Here is a 24,506-nt window from a genome sequence, read left to right on the forward strand (position 1 = left end):
CTTATATAGAATGATGATATAAAAATCACCTATTTAAGGGTGGTTCTCCAGATTCCTTATATATCATCTTTCCTAAGATTTTTTTCTTCCAAACATTATAAGTAGATCAATGCTAGAATAAGAATGGAGAAGACATAACTTGTATATTTTCTCCGAACTTTTTTTCTCTCTCTAGCACTTAACATTAGTTTATTTTTATAAATATTATATTACTTTTATTTCAAACATAAAATGTTTTTTTTAATGGTTTTACATTAATAATAAATTGAACTCCATAAAAATATATAGGTAAACCTTTTATATCAAAGTTGTATTCCTTTCTAGAATTATTACATTTATACGAGCATTAAATATCATCAGTTTCAGTATAATTATTACATGAGTTTCAGTATTTGGATAATTATTTTTTTTAATTTAAAAATATAATTATTTAAAAAAATATATTTACAGAGTGATTAATATTTTTTTTATATATTGAACAAAATATTAAATAAAATCATTATGAATGACAAATATATTATTATAATAGAATGTTTAATGATAAATATGTTGCTGAATTATAATGTGAATAAATATTATATTAAAAAAATATAATTTGTAAATCAAGTATTATTTATTTATTTATTTTAAAAGCAATATAAAAAAAATAAAAATAGTTATTGAAATAGTAGAGAACCAAAATTAAATAAAAATGTTTTGTGAAAATTAAAATTAAAGTTTACATGTTTTATAAAATTAAAAATTAATTATATTAGAATACAAAATGAAGAAAATATTTTTTAAAGTCACTAATTTTTTCAAAATTTAAAATATATCTATAATAACATAGGATGAATATTCCCATATTCTTTTCGTATTTTATTTTAATAATATTTTAAATTTATAATATAAAATTTAAAATAATATAATATTGATATAAAAATAAAAACATAATAAAACAAAATAAAATAATAAAAAAGTTCAATTAAAAAAATTTACGGTACAATCATATTTAAAATGTTTAATTCTATGTAATTATATTTTTTTTATTATCACACAATTTTAATATAATATATAATACATAATATATTTAATTATCTTATTTCATAAAATAAATAATAATACAAACTAATATAATATATTATAAAAAAAAGTATAAGATTGGGCAATAAAAATGTGACACAATATCCTTGTCTCTATTAGTAAACAATACATAAAACACTCTCCAATTGTGTTTTTTATTTTGTTTTGTTGTCTTTCTTTCTGCATTGAGTGGATCTGTAGGGTTTACCTTTAAGCCTTCATGATTTATTTTTATTCTTCAGAGTAAAATCTCTGTTTCCATTCTAAATTGTTGGTGTCTCTAGCAACCTCTGCCAAGTTCCCCATTTGCCTGTAGTGCAGGGTATGTCCCTTAACCTCGTATCTCTCTTTTTATTTTTTCCTTTGTTTCTGGGACAATCATGTCAAGTTCTCTTTTTCTTCCCCTTCTCTAATATGATATTCTAATTGGGTCATCTTGAATCTTTTTCATTTATTGATTATATCTATTCACTTATCTGTGTGTAGGTTTTAATGGGTGTGATTGATTTCTACAACTCAGCTGCTTTGTGCTGGGTAAAGTCCAACACCAATCTGAAGCAGCAACTGGGATTGCCTCCAAAACCCATTTGTTCATTTGAGGGGAATCAGAGGAAGTTTGTGGCAATGGCTTCTACCATTCCCGTGGAGCAAGTCAACAATGGTCCTCTGCAGGTGACAGGTGACTCCTTCATCAGAGAGCATCTAAGGAAGTTGTCTCCTTATCAGCCCATTTTGCCCTTTGAGGTTTGTTTCTTCAAAAGTTAACTCCTTTTGATTTTGTTGGTTCTTCGTGACTATTCCAACAATGTATAGTTTTCCTTATTTTTTCTGGGCAATATTTGAACTTTCTTGTCAAGAATTTGGTCTTACATTTGTTTCATATATACTGTTTGCCTAGCTCTTGTAACGTACTTGTGTAGTTGTTACTTTATAATTGAAGATAAATGTTTATTAGTTCTTGTACCTTGTGGCATTATTGATTCTTGGTCTAAAATAGTGTTTCTATTATGTGAGATTGGTTGCTTGCTTGCAAACGCTCTGATCTTAAATTGCAAGTTTTTTAACTTTAATTTTGTATCTGCTTGTTGTTAAGAGATGGGCATTTGGTATTTGACACTAATTTTTATAATACTTGCCATGGGCCCCTGGCCACAGCACTTGTCTGTGGTTACTTTTGGTGGTGAAAATGTTCCACTACTATGTACGTTAGTTACAAAAGAGGCTTTCTGTTGTAGGTTTTATCCGCACGTCTTGGACGTAAGCCTGAGGATATTGTCAAGTTAGATGCTAATGAAAATCCTTATGGTCCCCCTCCAGAGGTGAGATTTTATTATATATTTTAATTTCTGCAATTTCCATACTATTGTGTAAAAGTGGCAAATGATTATATGGTAATATAATGTTTAACAATGTCATGCCGATTGGTTGTAATATAATCTCAGTTTTTAAGTTTTAAATATTTTTCTAAAAGCTATGCTCAAGTGTATGCAAGCAAATTACTGAACCTTACACACTTTATTACGCTTGAGTTGACTATCAGAGGTTTGACAGGTCATGGAAGCCCTAGGATCCATAAAATTCCCATATGTCTATCCTGATCCAGAGAGTCGCAGATTGCGTGCTGCCCTTGCCCAAGATTCTGGACTTGAAGCTGAATATATTCTTGCGGGATGTGGTGCAGATGAGCTTATTGACTTGATAATGCGGTTAAAACCAATACCTTTTCTATTTTACATAAGCCTCAGATTCATTTTCTCTGTATGCTAGTTTTCATAATAGCTATGACAATCACCATGATACATGCTTCTTTATGTATACTACAGCTGTGTGCTTGATCCTGGGGACAAGATTGTGGACTGTCCTCCGACCTTCACAATGTATGAATTTGACGCTGCAGTAAATGGAGCACTTGTTATTAAAGGTAAGAATAACATTACCAAAAGACAGCTATCAAAATGTATTTAAAAAAAGATCATTTAATACATGTAGAATGAGAAACTGATATCTGTAAAACTGATTGAACCTTAGACAGTAAAGGGGTTCCTCAGGAAATCAATCATAGATCTTTAGCTTTTCAGTCTTGTCAGATAACATTGTTCCTATCATGATGTGAATCCTTTTGTACTTGTCCAATGTAAATAAAAGGAGGTAAACGAATTAACTTATTACCGTATGGTGGGTAATATGCCATGATCATAGTTACATTGTTGTTTTGTTAGACCTGTCTACTAAAATGATCTTTGGTTTTATGGTTGATTCATCCCTTTTATTTTTTTTATTATTCCTTGTCTTCCCAGCAGTCTATGATTTTCTTACTGTGTTTAACATTTTCTTATTATGCCATGTCAGATGTGCATAACCATCTGCATTATTTAAACTGCAGTTCCAAGGAAGCCAGACTTCAGCTTGAATGTTGAACAGATCGCAGAAGTTGTTAAACAAGAGAAGCCCAAATGCATATTTTTGACATCTCCAAATAATCCAGATGGGAGGTAACTGTCAATTATCCTTTCTTACACCGAAGTGAATAGTTAGAAAATTAGGTGCCTAGAGTTGTATGGTAGTAGTGTTTTCCTTTTCAATTAATTTGTTCTTTCCTGTTATTATAGTATAATAGGCACTTGTAGTGTATTTTGTGGGTACCCCTTGTACGTCTGGATATATAATGTACTTATTTTTTGGCTGACCAAACACAAAATAGTGTGCAATATTATAGTGTCCTATTAGAAGTTGTACCACAATGAAGGCAGTATATTTCTTTTTCATCAACAATCTGAAGTCAGGTCAGGATATAGTAAGACTGGAGATGATTGTTATCATTAATATGCTTGAAATTTGAGTTTCCTTTGTCTGCTTACGGTATTGTATACATGGACCTAAATCTAACAATTTCATGACAGTGTAATTGACGATGATGTTCTCTTAAAAATACTTGACCTTCCCATATTGGTGATACTGGATGAAGCATACATTGAGTTTTCAGCAATTGAATCGAAGATGAGTTGGGTGAAGAAACATGAGAATTTGATTGTTCTTCGGACTTTTAGCAAAAGAGCTGGTATTTTACTACTTTTTTTCTTTCCCTATTTTACACGAGTAAACTTGAATATGAATTGATATATCATGCCCTTATCATAATGTTTTTTTAATTGTAAAACCTGTTCCCTTTTGTGATCTGATCAAAACTCTAATAAATATAAAACTATTTTTTTCAGGCATCTTGTCTGCATGCTAATACATGCATTTTTTACTTGAAATTTTGAGATTATTATATTTTTCTTTATTTTATGGTATGCAGTATAATCTCTGCGGTTTATTTTGTTATGGAGAATTATGACAAGAGTTAGAGCCTTGTGGATTTAGGTTAAATTTGACTTAACCTAAATATGTATATGTGAAAGTGAAAGTTTTATTTGCTAAGATTACTATAGAAGAGATGGTGGGGGACAGGGTCAATGACTCATAATAGCAATTTCCCTTAAATCTGACACCCATCGTGACTGTGATTGCAATTTTCATGGAAGCTGCATTGTGAAGCCGTTGTGTGGTAGTGGATCAGCATGGGTCCAGACTGCTATAGTGTGATATACCACCAGTAGTCGCTATTCAACCACTGAATTTTAAGTTGAATACTTGTTTTTGGTAGTGTATAGTAGTAAATTGACTTGACACAAATATTTTGACAAAGCAAGCACGGCGTAGCAACAAATAAGGGGTGTTTGATGATGATTATTGAAATTAGGAGTTTTTAGGTAGAGGAAGAAAGAGATATAAATGAAACACAATTGATATTGTGTTGATTTATTCATAATCCTAATATAATTAGGAAAAATATTCGAAGTCCTACATCGACTAGAGATATAGTTAAATTATAGTATATAAATAGGTGCAAATTAGTCTTGCAAAATTGAGTTAGGCTTAAAAACCACTTTTTTTGGATGGTAGCAGAGTCTATCCGGATAAGGTTTGTGGGTCATGGGGCTAGGGTGATTCCTCTGCAATCCCACACTGCATGATTTGAACCAAAGAGGGCAAATTTGAGTATGAAGTCAACAAGGAGAGAGAATAAAAGATACCAAACTGTGGCAAAAAAACATGAGAAAGTGGTCCCAAGCCAGAAATTGACAAACCATGTTCAGATTTGGGACAGGATGGCTTCACAAATCTGGCAATGGTGAGATCAGCTGAAGCATGGCCAAGATATACACCTGCACGTGACAAATAGTAACAGCTGGGTCATGTTTATGTGTGAACTCTGCTTCGGCTGGGCCTGATAGGACCAGTCTAGATTTGGCAGGGGATGATTGGAAGAAGATGTTGAAAAAAGTCACAGATGGCAAAATAGAGGTTTGAACTTGTCAGAATGATGAGATGGTAGTTGGGGACGGGTAACAGTGTTCAAAAACTATTTGAAGCCACTGGATTGAAACTCAGCTGGAAATTATCTTAAAACATGTCAAAGATCTTGAATTAAAAAAGGTTGGATAGAAGCTCTTTATGACACTGGTTGGAGTGAACAAGAGCCAAAAGAGTTATGCTTAGTCTATGTTGGATACAGGATTGGAATGGGAAGCAGAATGTTTATGTTGGACCTGAATGACTTTCCGTTAGTAAATGTTTTGTAGACCTCAATTCTTAGGACCAAAGCTGAATAGCCAACAACACCATTCTACAAATCAAATTTTCTTTGTACATTCTCAGTTTATGCATTTGATACTGATTTTTCATATGTTTGACGAATTATTATGTACAAAATCCTGTTACTGATAGTTTGTTACTTTTTAACTTAGGGTCCTTGTCCTAATGATGCAAACCTTTCAAATTCTGAATTTTCAAATTGTCTCAGGTTTAGCAGGACTTCGAGTAGGATACGGAGCTTTTCCTTTGAGTATAATTGAGTTTCTTTGGAGAGCAAAGCAGCCATATAATGTATCTGTTGCTGCTGAAATTTCTGCATGTGCAGCGTTGCAAAATCCTACCTATCTAGAGGTTTTTCTTTTGTACCTTTGCATATAACACATGAATGTTATGTTAATTGGTTATCCACTAGTTCATTTGGGTTATTGAAAGTTGTTATAGGAGTTTAATAGTCCTTAACTAACACAATTGTGTCCAGCACTGTCACATGTATAAGCGTACTGGGTGCATGTTTTACTCGGTTATTACCTTTTATTATTGTCAAGACAAGTGAAAGCTAATGTGTCAGTCTTAACTTACAGAATGTAAAAAATGCTTTGCTGAAAGAAAGAGGGAGGCTTTTTGACCTTTTGAAGGAAGTTCCATTCCTTCGCCCATTTCCAAGCCATTCTAATTTCATTCTTTGTGAGGTTACTTCTGGAAAGGACGCTAAGAAGCTAAAGGTAATCTTCCTTTCCATATCTCTGTACACACACAAACTTTTTCTTTATTTATGTTTTCTTATAGATGTTTGGTGCAAATTTTGGTACTTCATTTCAGTTTGGTATTTGATTTGACAGACATCTCTCCTGTCCCCCACCTTAGGATAATAAAAATCGTGGACAATATGTTGTGAAGAATAGTTATTTTACTAATGCTTTTTGCTACCTGAGGTTTTCTAATGATTGATGAAATAACCCTACTTTCACAGTGTAATTAGCATGCTTTTTATTGTGTTTATTCATTCTATCATGAGAAGTGGTGATCCAAACAATTTTAGAAATATGCTGGATCGGTGCATCAGATCATACCAAGAATTAATCATCCTTAAAAATCTACATTTATTTTATCAGAAGAATCAGAAATCTGATTGTGATCAAAAGCTAGTTGAAAACAACTTCTCGTAAAATCAGCTATTTTTTTAAGAATGTTTTTCTGATTGTAAACAAACATGAATAACCACTAAATTATTTTATACTAGAATCACTGTTTTTTTAATCTTAAACAAACTGATTGTCTGTTTGGACCCTTTTTTGCATGACCACTTTTAGAAAAGGAAAGTTAGAAGAAAAACAAAATGTCTTAATAAACTAAAATTAAGTTAGCTTCAAATAATTTTAATCTTTCTAATTATTCTTTTCTAGAAGTGTTCATAGAGAATCTTGTCTAAACAACTAGAGACTAGGATAGGTTGTGAGACTCAAGTTATTTCACAAGATCCACATGAATTTCATCCAATATTGAAGAATGTGCAATGCATTTGTTGTTTGCATGTCATATTGAGAAATGTAGAACCTTTTGTTTCAACTTTTTCCACACATCTATTACAAATTTGTTCCCAACCGTGAGACATTATCTTTATGTTCATAGGAGGACCTCTCACAAATGGGTGTGATGATTCGTCACTACGACAAGAAAGAGCTGAAAGGGTACGTTCGTGTAAGTGTTGGTAAGCCTGAACAAACAGATATTCTTATGAAGTGTCTCAAGGAACTGTCGTAGGAGCAAAATTTTAATGTAATAAACACTGTAACAAGTAATCCAGAAATGTAAGTGCTGAACTCCCCTTAGCTAATATATATAGAGCCTTCAAAATTAGAAGAAAATGTTAATTTTGGAAGGGAAGTGAACTCATGTTGATATGTTATTTGCTTAAATGGACCATAATAAAGATTGTGTTTTGCAATTTGTTGAAGTTGCATAATTTGTATGTTTGTATTCTATTTCTTCTATTTTATTCACTGTTAACTATGGCTGATTATTTCTTCAAACAACAAATCTCTTTCTCCACCCTTTTAAACTGAAAAAAAAAAATCCCAAAATCACTCTTATATGGACATTTCAATAATATTATTATTATTAATGTTATTAACAATCTGTTTTCGGAGTAAAGGCAATTGCTTCCTGCATCCAACAAAAAAATTTTAAAATCCCATTTTGCCCTTTTCACACATTTGCTTACGGATGCCAATATCTAGAAGTGATTTTTATACGTTCCGGATTTCAAAAATTTGGAAGGTCATTTTCATATTTCATTTAAGCTTGTCATATCTAGAAGTGAGTTATAAGTTCTGGATTTTCATATTCGGAATGGTGTGTTGTAAATAGTGCTTAGGATTGAGATTCAGAACTCATATGTTTGCTTACGAATCTTGACATCAGAAGGTTATTTATGTTGTTCAGATAAGCTTTTGGATGGTAAAATTTGGAAGTGACATATTAGTTTCGGATTTGTATATCTAGAACTTTATAATTTGACTTACGGATATGAATATCTGGAAGACAACTTTTAAATAATTAAGGACAAAATGGACATTTTGCATCCGTGTGTTGGGTACAAATCTGAATTGATATGGTGGAGGGAGAATCAACGAGTAAATTGAACAAAATTCAATAATTCAAGTATAATGAGTAACATAAAACTTATAACAATTATACCATTGCATAATGTATTTATACATAATATAATACATTTATGGTCATTTTAAAATAGAATAATATGTATTTAGTTCCAAGGTGATTATTTAGGAATATAAACAATATGCATTGAATTTCATAGGGGTTATTTTGAAATATTAAAGTAGCTTTGAATGATCATTCGAGAATTTAAACAATAAGCATTCAGTTGGTAAAAGTATATATTTTTGGAATGACATTCTGAATTTTTTTTAAAAAAGAATTTTGAAATAATGAGAAAATATTGAAATGAGAAATTTGAAATACGAAAAATTACATTTAAAAATACAAACTATATATTTAAAAAATGAAAGCTTCTGAATATAAAAATGTTTCAAAATATTAAAAATAGATTTCAAAAACACTATTTTGGAATATAAATAATATATCCAATTTCAGAGTTATTTAAAAATGGTTGTTTCAAAATCACAGTTTTAGGATATGAAAAATGCATTTAGAAGGACTATTAATGTTCTAAACATAGGGTGGATTAATGAATTTGTTCATTCATATGAACTTTATATTATTTCAGAACTCAATTTTCAAAATATGTACAAGATGCATTCTGCATTTGGCAATCCAAATCATCAATTAAAAAAAAAAGGAGTTTTAGGAGAGGGTAATGTAAGAGATTCATATTTTATTTGTTGTGTACCACGAAACTTATGGGGTGTTGCAACTTTTAATATGAAATATTCATACAGGCAATTAAATGGCAAAACATCTTCGTGATACCATTGAGATGAAAGGTTTTGTTATCATATCAGTTACATCTAAAAGGAGGTTTTTTTTCGTCGCACCTCTGTAAGTTTTAAAATAACTATTTTATCCTTTTATAAAAATGATTTTTGTGAAACACAATTTCTAAAACAAGCTTAGTGGAACATATGTGATACCTTTCAGAATAATCTTTTCAAAATAAGTTTTTCAGAATGAGTTTTCTGAAACACATAAAATGTAGGAACTATGGAACGAAAGAGAAGACAAAAGGTTGTAGAAACCGAAGGTAATTGCACGAAATTGCAAAACTGCTTGATCTTATTCATTTTGATTTACTTCAATAATATATATAATAAAATTATAATTACTTGAAGCTATAAAATAGGAATACTAACAACCCTATAAATTGACCATTAACGTAATAATAACGGTATAATAGTTTAAGGGTAATAAAATCAGAATTAATAATAATAAAATCAGAATTAATAACCAACATCTCCCCTTAATTCTGATTTGGAACAACCTTCCTGCCCAACAGATCTTTTAACTTGATGAAAGGATTGATCTTCAATGACTTAGTGAAAATATCTGCAATCTGATCTTCTGATCTGCAGTATTCCAATTTGATAATGTTCTTCCCAACTTGGTCTCGCAATAAGTGATATCGAATATCAATGTGTTTACTTCTTTGATGAAAAACCATATTCTTTGCAAGATTAAATGCAGAGACATTGTGAACATAAATCTTAATTGAAACATTTATATTAAAACCAATTTGAGTCATGATATTGTTTTTCTCAATCGCCATCAATTCTTCATTCATAGCCTCTTGCCATTTAGGGTGTTGAATGACATCTGCAAGTCTCACATGTTCTAATTCTGTAAGAAAAGCAAAGTGAACCAAATCTTCATTGTCATCAAGATTTACTTCACAATCTTGAAGGTGTACAGGTTGTCATTGCTGCCTTCTTGGTCGCTCCATCGTAGTTGCAATTGGAGCTGCACCTTCAGGTTGAATTACAACTTTAGGTTGAACTACAACTTCAGGTTGAACTGTAGGTGCTTCAAGAGTGACTCCATCTTCCACATCATCGTTCAAGACGTAAATATATCGTTTTTTCGAATCCATTTCAGTTGCTGCATTCCATTGCCATTCCTCATCTTCGGCAAATGTAACATCACGACCGATAATAACCTTCTTTGTCATTGGATTGTACAGTTTGTATCCTCCATGCTTATATCCAATGAAAATGGTCTTCAATGCCTTATCATCCAACTTTGATCTTGTTGCCTTGGGGACATGAGCATAGTAATTGACCCAAATACCTTCAAGTGCTGCACATTGGGTTTGAATCCACTTCATGCCTCAATCGGAGTTGTGTTAGGAACACTCCGAGTGGGTGATCTGTTTATCAAATATACCGCACATGTTACGGTCTCAGTCCAAAAATAATTTGGCATACCTTTCGCTTTAAGCATGCACCTCGCCATGCCCATGATTGTTTTATTCTTTCTCTCGGCAACTCCGTTGTGTTGAGGTGTGTAGTGACAAGTTATGTTATGCTGCAACCCAAGTTCTTCATAGTGCCTCTTGAACTCATTAGACTTGTACTCACCTCTTCCATCATTACACACCATCTTAATTTGTCTGCCACTTTGTCTTTCAACAAATGCTTTAAATATTTTAAAGCAGTGGAATACCTCATCCTTGCTTTTCAATAGATAAATCCAAGTTTTCCTGGAAAAATCATCAATAAAGGTTAAAAAATACTTATTACCTCTGATTGATGATATGTTCGTCGGGCCACAAACATCTGTATGAACAAGCTCCAAAGGAAATTTCGCACGCTAAGGCTCCTTAACAAATGGTATCCTGTGATTCTTTCAAAAAATACAAGCCCCACACAATTGATCAGGGTGATGAATATGGGGTAAACCATTCACTAAATTTCGTTTGGAGAGATTTTCTAAACTCTGAAAATTTAAGTGCCCAAAGCATAAATGCCACAACCACGACTCATTATTCACTATTACATTCAAGCACTTGAAATCATCCATATGAATATCTACTGGAAACATGCGATTTTTTTGATAAAAAGGTTTTAAGAATCAAATTACCTTTTTTTATCAAAAATTGAGAATTAATTTTCAACTATGTGCATCACGTAACTCTTTTCGGCCAGTTGTCCCACACTCAACATATTACTTTTCATGTCAGTTACATAGAAAACATCATAGATGTACCTGTGATCACCATTCTTCAATGTAATAAGAATTCGTCCTTTTCTAGTCACCATCACCGAATTTCACTTTTGTGCGAAATGAGTCATCCAAATATGCAAACAGCTCCTTCTGACCACACATATGATTTGTGCAACCTGTATCCAAATACCAAGTCTGGTTGTTTGGAGTTTCATTTGATGTGGTTGTCATTAATACTTCATGATCCTCTTCATCTTTTTTGTGATCACTATCTTCTTGAGCACAATTGGAAGCATGATTATCACCTTTTGATGTGCACTCATTTTCATAATGGCCGCGTTTATGGCAGTTATAACACTCCACATTTGATTTATCATAAATGCCTCCTCGTCCTCCGCGACCACGTTCTCCGCGCCAATAGTTATTTGAACTTGGAATGTGATTGGAACTAGTATTGTTTTGCTCAGCGCCTCCATGATTTTGGCCACCACGACCTTTGCTGGAATAACTACAACCATGTCCCCATCCTCTGCCTCATGAACTACCGTGTTTATGATAGGAGCTACCAATTGAGGCTTGTGCTTGTAAAGCCTGTTTAATTGGTTTTTCAATATTATTGTCATTCATCCGCTGCTCATGCGCTCGTAGGGAACCAGACAATAACATTACTGTCATTTTTGAAATCTCATTAGCCTCTTTAATTACGGCATCAACATGTTCAAATATGGGAGTTAAAGATCTCAAAATCTTCTCCACCTTTGCCTGCTCCGAATGTGTTTCACCATTGATCTTCATCTAATTTGTCAAGGCAAGAACTTTATTTATATAGACATCAATAGTCTCTGTGGTTTCCATCTGCAGTAGTTCATATTGGCGTCTTAGGGTTTGAAGACGCAAGCTCTTGATCTTGTCATCACCTTTATAATTGGTTGACAAAATGGTTCAAGCCTCACTTGCAGTTGTTGCTCCTTCTATCTGTTCAAACATCTCGTCATTCATCCCTTGATGGATGAGATACAAAGCCTTATTGTCCTTCTTCTTCTGATCACGATGCGCTACTTGTTGCGCCTCAGTTGCATTAACAGCTAATGCAGACCTGTGAAGCTCGAATACGGCCAAAATCGAGCTGTTTGCGCTTCCGACACCCCGTCGACGCGAATACGCGGCGGGTGCGTGCACGACACAGTCAGAGGAGACGCGGTCCACTCCTTGGACATGCCGGAGGGACGCAGTTCACTATGTAAACCCTTATTTCACAAAAAAATCTTAACTAAAATCTCAAATAAAATCATAAAATCTTAAAAAATCATTTAAATAAAAATATATATAAAAATCTTAAGAAAATCCAGAAATAAAAAAGGAAATTAAGAATAAATAATATATTTTTTCCTTAAAAAAATTTATAATTTGAAAAATAAATTCTATAAATATGAGTTAGAACCAGTAACAGAGCATTGATGAACTCAAGTAGAAGGCGTAAAGTGGTGAGCATTCCAAAAGAAGAAAGGAAGAAGAAAGAAAGAAAAGGAAGAAAAAAGACAACTTGGTGGAGAGTGGAGAGAGGTAAGTAACTATCCTTAATTTTAATATTATAATATCACTTTTACACGGTTCAATTTTCCATTCAATAAATTCCTTCGGGTTCCAATGTTGAAATTCTTAAATTTTTTTCTTTGCCATTAAAATGCATACCTACTACCATTATTTGAGAGAAAGTATACTCTTTAATATAATTTACATACAATATAATATTAATTTGAATTTAATTTTTTTAATTGAATTTTTAATATTTTCAAATAATTTATATATAATTATATTTATTAGGATTATTTTTTATTCAATATTTTAATCAGCATTGTAGATCTGAAAAAAATACAGTAATTTTGAATTTAATTTTTAATATTTTCAAATAATTTAAATATAATTTATTAAATAAATATATCATTGTAATTCTGAATAAAGATACAGTAATTTTGAATTTATTTATTTTTATTTAATTTTTAATATTTTCAAATAATTTAAATATAATTATATAATATTATGTATTCTTATATAATTTAAATATTTTATTTTATTTTTAAATTACGAACATGAAAATAATTTTTTATATTTTAAATATTCACTTAAATTTTTATTAAAAAAATAATATTTTATAAAGGTAAATTAAACTTTTAACCTAAAAATATTAAATATTGAAGATAATTTATTTTCTAATAATTATATTAAAACAAAAAATATAAAATAACCTTAAATAAATAACATAATAATTGAATATTTTTTAAAAATAAAATATATTATAATTCATCTTTAATTTCTTACATATTTTATTTTTTATATTTATAATTTGATTTCTATTAAATGAATTTATTTGATTTTTATATGTAAGTAAATCTTTTATATTTAATTTATTTTGTTATAGGAAATTAAGATGAATATATCCAATCAAACTACGGAACAAGAAGATGAAACAAAATCTTTGTGGAGATATGTTTCAAAGTTAAGAAAAACTCATGGTGGTGGAAATAATATGATCAAGTGTAGTTTTTGTGATTTTTCATTCAATGGATCTTACACTCGAGTAAGAGCTCATTTATTAAGAATTACAGGGGGAGGAGTTAGAATTTGTGCGAATGTGACCCCGTCAAAACTGGTTGAGTTCAAGAAATTAGACAATGAAGCATCATTGAAAATAGAATATTCAAAAAAGAAGAAGGTTCATTTGCCACATGTATCTGATGAAGGAAAGCAAACCAACAACAATGATCTTAACCCAAAACTGAAAGGTTCTTTACAAGCTGCTTTCAATATTCAAGCAAGGGATACTCTTGATTGTGAAGTTGCGAGGATGTTTTATTCTTCAGGACTACCATTTCATTTAGCAATAAGTCCTTATTATAGGAGTGCATTTTCTTTTGCAGCTAATACTTCTAATCTTAGTGGGTATGTACCGCCAACATATAATAAACTGAGAGGTCCTTTACTTTCAAAGGAAAGAAGACACGTAGAAAACCTTCTGCAACCTATAAGAAACTCATGGAATCAGAAAGGTGTAACCATTGTTAGTGATGGGTGGAGTGATCCTCAAAGAAGACCACTTATAAATTTTATGGCTATCACTGAGAGTGGACCAATGTTTTTGAAGTCAGTAGATGGATCTGGTGAAATAAAGGACAAATATTTTATTGTTAAACACATGAGAGATGCAATTATGGAGGTTGAGCCAAAAAATGTGGTACAAATTATAACTGATAATGCATCTGTATGTAAGGCAACAGGTATTCTCATAGAATTAGAATTTCCTTCAATCTACTGGACTCCTTGTGTAGTGCACACCTTGAATCTTGCATTGAAAAATATATGTGCAGCAAAAAATACCAAAAAAATAGTGATACTTATCAACAATGTTCTTGGATCTCACAAATTGTTGATGATGCAACCTTTATTAAAACCTTTATTATGGGGCACTCTATGAGATTATCAATGTTCAATAACTTCAACTCATTGAAGTTGCTTTCTGTTGCTTCAACAAGATTTGCTTGAACCATAGTCATGCTAAAGAGGTTTAGAAGTTTGAAGAAAGGGCTTCAAGAGATGGTTACTAGTAATGAATGGTCTTCTTACAAAGAGGATAATGTCGATAGTGCACAATTTGTGAAAGAAACTTTGTTGAATGATAATTGGTGGATGAAGGTTGATTACATACTTGCTTTTACTACTCCTATTTATTATGTACTCCGAAAAACAGATACGGATATGGCTACTCTTCACTTAGTATATGAAATGTGGGATTCAATGATTAAAAATGTGAAAAAGGTCATATACCATCATGAAAGGAAGACAAAAGCTGAATACTCATCATTTTTCGAGGTAGTTAAGTTAATATTAACTGATCGTTGGACTAAGAGTAGCACATCACTTCATTGTCTGACTCATTCTTTAAATCCAAGGTAATACAATATAGTTATATTATTTTATAATTATATTTTATTGAGTACATAATATTATGTTAATTTATGTTTTTATATTTTTTACGTAGATATTATAGTCATGAATGGTTAAGTGAAGATTCACACAGAGTTGCCCCACATCTAGATAAGGAACTTACTCAGGAAAGGAAGAAATGTTTTATAAGGTACTTTGATGATGCGAATGTAAGGAGACAAGTAAATATAGAGTTTGCAAACTTTTCAGATGGAAGAGAAGATTTTTCCGATGTTGACTCTTTAAGGGATAGAGGTCAAATGGATGCAAAATCATGGTGGATTGTTCATGGAGTTCATGCACCAACACTTCAGAAGATAGCTCTTAAACTACTTGGACAACCATGTTCTTCTTCTTGTTGTGAGAGCAATTGAAGTACCTACTCCTTTATACATTCTTTAAAAAGAAATAAGATGACACCTAAAAGGGCAGAGGATCTAGTATTTCTCCATAGTAATCTTCGTCTTCTCTCAAGGAACTCCTCACATTACAAAGAGGAAACTAAATTATAGGATATTGCAGGAGATGACTTTTCATTGGATGACAATGGAATTCTCGATATTGCTAGCTTATCTCTTGATGAACCAGAATTAGAAATTGTATTTTTTAATGAAGATGAATAAATGTAAAAGTTAAATATTATGGTTTACATAAATACATCTTTTTTTTATACCATTTTTATAAATGTTTTTCTTGATTTTTTTCATATAACAAAATATATTACTACATTTTAATTTATACATAGCCGTGTCCCGTTTCCTATAATTTTCAATTTAGCCGTATTTCCGTGTGCGTGTCCGTGTCGTATCCATACCCATATCTGTGTCTGGGCTTCATAGATGTAGACACTCCACTCTCAATGACATCCCATAACTCATGATAATCTAACAAAACTCTCATTTGCACACACCACAAATTGTAATTTTTTCCTTCAAGAATCGAGACTGATAATTGGGTAGAGTTCATGATAACATACTAGCTTTTGATACCAGTTGTAGGAACTATTGAAGGAAATAAGAGAAGGCAAAAGGTTGTAGAAACTGATTGAAGGTAATTGCACGAAATTGCAAAGCTGCTGAACTGATCTTATTCATTTTGATTTACTTTAATAATATATATAATAAAATTACAATTACTGGAAACTATAAAATAGGAATACTAACAACCCTTTAAACTGACCATTAATGCAATAATAACGGTATAATAGTTTAAGAGTAATAAAATCAAAATTAATAACAATAAAATCAGAGTTAATAACCAACATAAAACACAGTCCAGATAGAGGATGGTGACAATGACGATGATAATACTCTGTGGTGCACCAAGGAAGATTTTAGCCTTTTTTTTCACTTAATATGAGGTACAGTTAACAATTATAGGGTGAAGGTAGCATAAGCCCTAAAGGGATATCAAATGAGTTGAAGCACACATAACAACATCTTGTTTCAGACAAATTCTTCCTACACCCAATATTTTTTAACCTGCACCCAACACAATTTTAAAATTCCAAAATACCCTTTATTTTGGAAATGAAAATCCAGAATTAAAAATAATACATTTCGAAAATGTAAATCCAGAAGAGATTATTGTGTTTCAGAAATAAAAATAAAAATCCCATTCCAGATAAGAAAATCCAGAATTAAAAATAATACATTCTGGAAAAGTAGACTTGGAAGAGCTTTTTGTGTTCTGGAAATAAAAATTCGGAAAAAAAATCAAAAGCCTATTCCAAATAAGAAAATCTGCAATACAAAAAATTTGTTTTGGAAAAAAAAATAATTCAGAAACATATTCCAGAAAAGGGGATCCAGAATTTATTTTTGTATCTACCCTATTTTTTTAAGAGCATTTTCATCTTTTTCACTGGAATTGGGTGCAGTGATATGGTGCCGGAAGCAATTGTCCTTGTTTCATGTTGAAGTAGAGATGTTTGATAGAGATAGAGTTAATCTAAATTTTCCCAAGATTTTGTGATAGAGTTAATCTATGTAGATTCTTAGAGACATTAATACAAATTTGGTAATGTTTAAACGCAAATTATCGTTTAAATTTGTAACAGATAATGAAAGTATCACATATTCTTATTTACATGCAAAATGAATTATCACATAACTTCAAATTTAAATCCAAAATTGAGCAATAATTGGAGTAATCATACCATTCAATAGAAGAGTCTAACGATGTCAAACTAGATCGAAACATTATCCAAATTAATTTAATAATACTCATTAAACGAAACTCTAAATTATAATAAGCATGATATTTGGAACTATGAATCAACAGAAGAGGCCATAAAGAGAGAAGAACAAAATAACAAAATAACAAAATACAAAAGAGAGAGAAAATGCAACTAATTTTCTAATTCAAAATTTGAAAACTATAAAAATTGAATATGAAAGTTGTTTCTAAACTACAAATATATGTTTTATACTAATACATAATTAGACCCACGAAAACATATTACGCTCTAATTAAAAGCTCAATAACTCATTATTTGACCAAAATTTTTAAAAAAATACTTGGTCTGAGATTTATAATGCAAACGTAGATTCTTTAACAAGATAATTTGTCTTGTTATTTTTCGAATTAAGAGTGATTTATAAGATACAAAGTTGGAGATATTTTCCTTACAGCAAAAAATCAACTCAAGAAAAAAAAACCCCAAAAGTTATGAAAACTTTTACAATTAAATATTTAAAGTTTATTCATTTCTAATTATAGTAAAAATATTTAATTACAGCCCAAATTAGTATTAACAAAAATTAAAATGACAACAAATATACGCTGAAAATATGCATACCAACGAGAACAAGAAAATGTTCCTAAACTTAATCATAATGAAAGATTAATCACATCATAAAGCAAGGTTACGTACGTGACTCGTCCTCCAAAAAACATGTGTATATGTGTATGCAAAGAGTTATGGTACATACAATAGTCCTATATTGTTTAAGCGTAGATGTAAAGACAATTTAAATACACATTTTTTCCTTAATCTTTCAAGACGTTTTTTAAACACAAAATCCTAATGTAGCTTTGAACTCTAAAGTAGACAATACATCAAATGTGGTGATTGACTCTAGTGATGTTATTTTAATAGACTAAAGGTCAAAACATTGATACCATCATGACGATAAAAAAATGGTTCCAAAGGCGAACTTGTGTTCCTTTAGCCCTCAACTAGGGGAATGGAAAAATGATTTCAAAGACGGATCTTCGTTCTCCTTATACCTATAGTAAGACTTTTGTTATAAACAACAATTATAAGGAATGAGTTATGACCCACGTAACGAAACAATATAGGGTGGTGGCCTTTAAACTCATAAAAATCACTCAAACTAGACCATCCATAGACAATTTAGGGAGAAAGTATATCTTTGTTATAATATACTATATGAATGTTCCCTGCACTATTGCTGAGGATCCATTCCTCACCCAATTCTTTTTCAAACTCGATGACGAATGCACGATCAACATGCCAATTCTATCCATTTTAAAACAATAAAAACACTCAAACAACTGAATAAACTGTGAAAAAATAGGAATCTTAGAAAATAAAAATAAAAATACATACCTCGTCACGAATGTTAATTGTTGTAAAGAGACCTCGTGTATCAAGTTTAACAATTTCTTCAAGAGTGGGAGCCATGATAGTGAGAAAAAAAAAGTTGAGAAAGAAGGAAATAGGCAAGAGTAATTTAAAAACGTACAAAGAAGTAAGGAGTAGGATTGTGAGTAATAAAAAACCCTATGTTACTTATTTATAGCAAACATGTATTTTCAATCACGAACCTACGATAAGCTTATTCTGAAACAACATCTCCTTTCAGTTCCACTATTAAATAATAATAAAAATAAATACATAATTAAAATCCAATAATAATATTAAAAAAATTAATAAATAATAAATTAAAAATGCATTATTCCTACATCATATGACGTTTCCATTTTCCATTGCCTTATACAATAAGGTCTTTTCAGTTCAAGTAAGTTATTAACAAATAATTAATAAAAAAATACAATTAATTTTTATAACAAAATAATAATAATATTAATGCCACATATGATTAATTAGTATTATATTATAATAAATTAAAACAGTGAACAATGTATTATAATTTGTGAAATATATATATATATATATTATATAATGAAATATATAATAAGGAATAGAAATGAATATCTAAAAACTTAAATAATATTAAATTTAAAATATAATACTTTTAAGTTCTGTAATTATTATTTTCTACCGTAGTAATCGTAAGTAATCTAGGAAGAGAAAATGAAAACATTGATAAGAGTGTAAAGTGATACATAAGGACACAATTGATGAAAAATAAAAAATAAAAATTCAAGTGGTGCCTTAATTGCTATTTTATGCACACATTACTAGGTAAAGAAAAACGAGTTAAATATACTCATGTGAATACAATCCTATATGTGTTTCAATCTTTAGAGTTTCAGTATTACTATCAATATATATATTTTTTAAAATATTTTTCATAAGAACAAAAATAAGATGAGATAAAGAAAATAAAATGTTTACGACATATAAGGTATAAGGTATAAAAATTAAATTGAGGAAAAAACAGTAACTAAAAATCACATATGTTCAAATATTATTTTAGTTGGCATGCATACATGTAATAATTGGACTTCTGAAAGCAAAACAATATTTAAATAACCTTAAAAAAATAACAGAAATCATGAGTTAAATAATATTATATTATTCTATGTAAATTGATGAATTAACCAGTAATTAAAAGGTGATTCACATACTTTAATATTATGAGCTTTCATGAAACAAACAATGTACGAAATACAATACTTTAATATTATGAGTTTTCATGAAACAAACAATGTACGAAATACAGTTACAAAAAGTAGGTCATTATATGAATATAAATGAACAGATAAAATTGAAAAACAACAAAATATTACAACGTCAAAATTAACAATTAACTATAATGTAATTACGTACGTGAAACATAATGTTAAGATATGTCATCAATAATATTATATAAAGAGATTTAAAAAAGTAATCTACAATGCAACGGATAGAAAAAAAAAACTATAGAAGAAGTATTATCAATCGGGTGTGTGCACAGGTGAAACAAAATCTCTTGTAAGCCGTGGAGCAACCACTTCAGTAGTTAAAAGACTATCACTCCCTAAGTCAATAATTTCAGATTGCAACTCAACAACTTCATTGGAAAATTTATTAAATAAATCTTGCAATAATAAGTAGACATATTAGTAAGATTAAATTATTAAATTATTTAAAATAATACTTTAAATGAAAATTACATGAGAAAGTGGTACAGAGGAATGAGGAATCATCCTGTTCAACATCTTTAACATTGCACAGTCTTTTCTTCTGAGAATGAAGTTCCTTCACAACATGAGAATTAAATTAAATTAAAACACTATACATAAGGAATTTCAGAGTAAAATGTAAGTCAGGCTACACTGAAATTAGGAAACATACCACACTTTCAACACGACCATCAGAAAACCTTTGGATAATACTATCATCAATACACACTTTTTTGACGCGGAATGGTTGGTCAAACCTAGGAGATTGATCTTTAACACAACCAACTTTAAACAACACAACTTTGTCTATCAAAAGATCAAATTCTTTAGGTAGTACACCAGAGTCAACGTTCTAAAAATTAAAAAAAATAAAATCAATTTATATACTAACCTTTTCTTATATGCATGAATAGACATATGCATGGTTGGAAAATTTACCTTGTCATGACTTTCAAATAATTCTGCGCAAGATTTATTGATCAGTGTAGTGGCATCCTTGTCAAATAGAACAAAAGTAGTGGAATTTGTATCATCAATTACTCGCACCTTCAGCTTATACCTGAAATATAAAATACAAAAAAGGTTCACAAATGTATCTATAATTTAATTTAATGAATATAATTAATATAATAATAATTAATATTTAATATAATAATACAATAAGTAATGAAAAATAAATTGTGACAAACACAAAGATGACCTCGGTTGGACTTTGATAACATGTTTGTTACACTTCTCACAAAAAAACATTTTGGAATCTGGGTAAACAACTTTACTACATAAGCAAGCTGTGTACCACCAATCATCATCACCTACAATATGTTTTACTTTCTTTTCAACTTAAACTATGCATAATCCATTTCAATAAACTGTTAAAAAACAATACTAATACCTCATTGCAATCTTTCAGGTCTTGAATAGTGTTTTTATGACTCAAGTTGATGAATTCATCCTCAACATTTTGTTTTCCATAATCACACAATTGACTCAGTCCCTGAGTAGGAGAATTTGTACTTTCAATACATATGTTAAAATTGTGGTTAGAAAGGGTCATAATTATCGAATAACAAAGTATGTATTAAACTAACATTTTCTTAAGTTCGATTGTCTCTTTAGACTATATGTTATATATTATTTTCTTACAGTCCAAGCAATTTTGTAGACAAACCTTGTCTGCATTGAAATATAATGCATTGTGTTATAACAAAAATCATCTAAATTCAATAAATAAAAATGAAATTACAGTTTCATCACTTCACATACCCTGAAAAATATTTACTTTAGCAAACTGCACACTGATGACAACATTTTGCAACTCTCCACATGACAGAAATGCATTCAGCTCATCAACATAGTTACCAAATAAAGTACACTCCATGCGGAAGTTGTTGTAAATTAAAATTAAAATTGTAAGAACACACATTTTGGATTGGTTATAGGACAAAATATTAGCTTACCCATCAGCTTCAATAGAAATGACATTTAACTTAGTTGATGACCCTGTTCTATTGAGCTTTCTTTCAGTGCCCACACCGATCAATATTCCAATAACAACTGTAAAAACATAAATATTTAAACACATATGCAAAGAAATTTGTTCAACTAAAACCATAATAAGGATACTTACCCACTAACTAGTCAGTATCAAAACCAGGGGCTCTTAATACAAACATCGGGGTGTACTGAGGTATTGCACATGAAACCAGATCATTACCTACACAAGTTACCTTAGTTCCAAACTGGAAATTAATTTTGAACTGGTGACAGGTTATTCTATAAGATCCTGAATTAGTAGAAACATTAAAGAAATTGAAGGAATAAACTTTATCCTTAAAAATATCGTTTTGAAATTTATAAATTAGTTTTCTTCTAACAGAAACATGAATTCTATCACCCTGAAAGATAACAACAAACATTAACCATGATTAATAAAATTTACATTAAACTTTGGTAGAAAAAAATAAGAAAGAAAATGATAAAATAATTTACATATTTATCTTGTATCACCATTTCCATGGAGAATGGAAACTTTGTTTTCTTGAAGTCAGAAGCAAACCACAAATGAATAACCCTTGCTATCAGGATCCAATTTTCAGTTTTTGGATTAACATCTTTGACAGAATTTGTATTTTGTCTTAACATAGACATTGTAAGGGTGACTTTTGAGTAAAAGGAAAATGTATAATGCAAATGCTCAATGTGAAACACAAACATACCAATATCTATATATAGTAAAGAAGTGGTACATAATTATTTTCAAACTAACAAAAAATTATTTTACAATTTCAAATTCAAAGGGCTAGGAATAGTAAGAAAACATAATGAGAGTATTGTCAGACAAAAAAAAAAAATTCAATTTTCAAATGGCAAATAGTGTGACCTAAGCATAAACATGACTTTAGTTAAAAAATGTCCATAACACAAAAAAATTCATAAATTAAAAAGGGTGACAAATAATTTATGTCTGATTTATACAAAATATACAAAAAGAAGATAAAACATAACAAAAAATGAGTTTTGCAATTTTGAATGAATGAGATAACATATACAGTTCGACAGAGTATAAAAGCAAATATTAACCATATAAAAAAATCAAAACTTAAAAACGTGCAAACAAAATTTCTTTTCCATTCCAAAGAACGTGTTTCTACTTTAAGCATTGCGATTAATGAAATTGTTTGTTGACTTTAGAAAGAGAAAAACTACAGGGAAATATAATTGTCAGCTTCTATATAGAAGAGATTTCAACACATATATGTATATATATAAACAATAAAAGTACAAGATTTTAAAAATTGATAGCATGATCTGAAAAACCTACTATGCAAAAAATGGGAACTTTACGTAGGTTTGTTTTGCATAATTGCAAAAGAGCCTTTCAGGTTAACAAAAAAAGTACCCCTGTTGAAAATTTTGAAATAATTCGCAGATTCCAAGAATACAGACTTTAACTTAAGAGATTGAGTTTTAAAATTCTCAATGAATGACAAAACCTAATGACTAAAAAATGTAAAAAAAAACATTACCCATACCAAATATACAAATAGAAATAAAAAAAATATCACAAATTTAACTATAAACAATTGCCAGGTTGTATACAGAGGAGATTAAGCATATAAAAAATCGAAACTTTAAAACATGCAAACAAATTTGCTTTCAGATTCAAAAGAACATGTTTCTACTTTGAGCATTGCGATTAATGAAATTGTTGTTTGACTTTAAAAAGATGAAACTGCAGGAAATATAATTGTCAGGTTGCATAAAGAAGACATTTGAACATACATCTATGTATAAAAAACCACAGTAAACAATTCAAGGTCCAAGCAATGTGTCACAAGGATGAAACATAAAGTACAACATTTTAGAAATTCATAGGATGATCTGAAAACCCTACTATGAAAAAAAATGAGAATTTTAGGTAGGTTTGTTTTGCACAATTGCAAAAGAGCCTTTTTGTTTAACAAAAAAAATGAACCCTTGCTTGGAAATTTCTGAAATAATACACAGATTGCAAGAATACACAGATTTCACAACATAGAGAGAAAAAGGTGGAAACCCTAAATTCCTAAAAATTAAAATGAGTCAGAAATTTTTTAAAAAGAAAGTTTAACAACAAAAAGGAAATGTCTTTGAAAGGAAAAATTAAAAATACAGTTCAAATGGAGAAAAAGTCCAAACCCTAAGTACACAAAAAAAAAATTACTCCATTAACGATTAAAACAACAACCATAATGATAACAACCATGTGGACAGAAGAAGGAAAATATTTCACCTTGATGCTTGAACATACGATGGATTCCAGTTTGTATATTGTCTTAAAAAAGACATTGTAACCCTGTGAATGAAACTGCTAAACTGTGAATGAAATAACA

At 30.1% G+C, this 24,506-nt stretch overlaps 2 protein-coding genes across 2 annotated transcripts; both read left to right on the forward strand.

The window, feature by feature from the left end:
* Positions 1-1,162: 1,162 nt before the first annotated feature.
* LOC137837423 (histidinol-phosphate aminotransferase, chloroplastic-like) lies at positions 1,163-7,645 on the forward strand. Its single transcript, XM_068646406.1, has 10 exons — positions 1,163-1,384; positions 1,549-1,806; positions 2,298-2,381; positions 2,614-2,768; positions 2,886-2,983; positions 3,446-3,554; positions 3,963-4,120; positions 5,909-6,051; positions 6,282-6,422; positions 7,330-7,645. The coding sequence occupies exons 2-10, from the start codon at positions 1,555-1,557 to the stop codon at positions 7,459-7,461; spliced, it is 1,272 nt and encodes a 423-aa protein (XP_068502507.1). The 5' UTR covers positions 1,163-1,384; positions 1,549-1,554; the 3' UTR covers positions 7,462-7,645.
* A 6,120-nt stretch (positions 7,646-13,765) lies between these two features.
* On the forward strand, positions 13,766-15,692 carry LOC137838446 (uncharacterized). The gene is made up of 3 exons (XM_068647690.1): positions 13,766-14,612; positions 14,885-15,284; positions 15,374-15,692. Exons 1-3 carry the CDS (start codon positions 13,766-13,768, stop codon positions 15,690-15,692), a joined length of 1,566 nt encoding a protein of 521 aa, XP_068503791.1.
* The last annotated feature ends 8,814 nt before the right edge of the window (positions 15,693-24,506 follow it).

Source organism: Phaseolus vulgaris, chromosome 4 (assembly GCF_000499845.2).
Source record: "Phaseolus vulgaris cultivar G19833 chromosome 4, P. vulgaris v2.0, whole genome shotgun sequence".
In the NCBI taxonomy this organism is placed as follows: domain Eukaryota; kingdom Viridiplantae; phylum Streptophyta; class Magnoliopsida; order Fabales; family Fabaceae; genus Phaseolus; species Phaseolus vulgaris.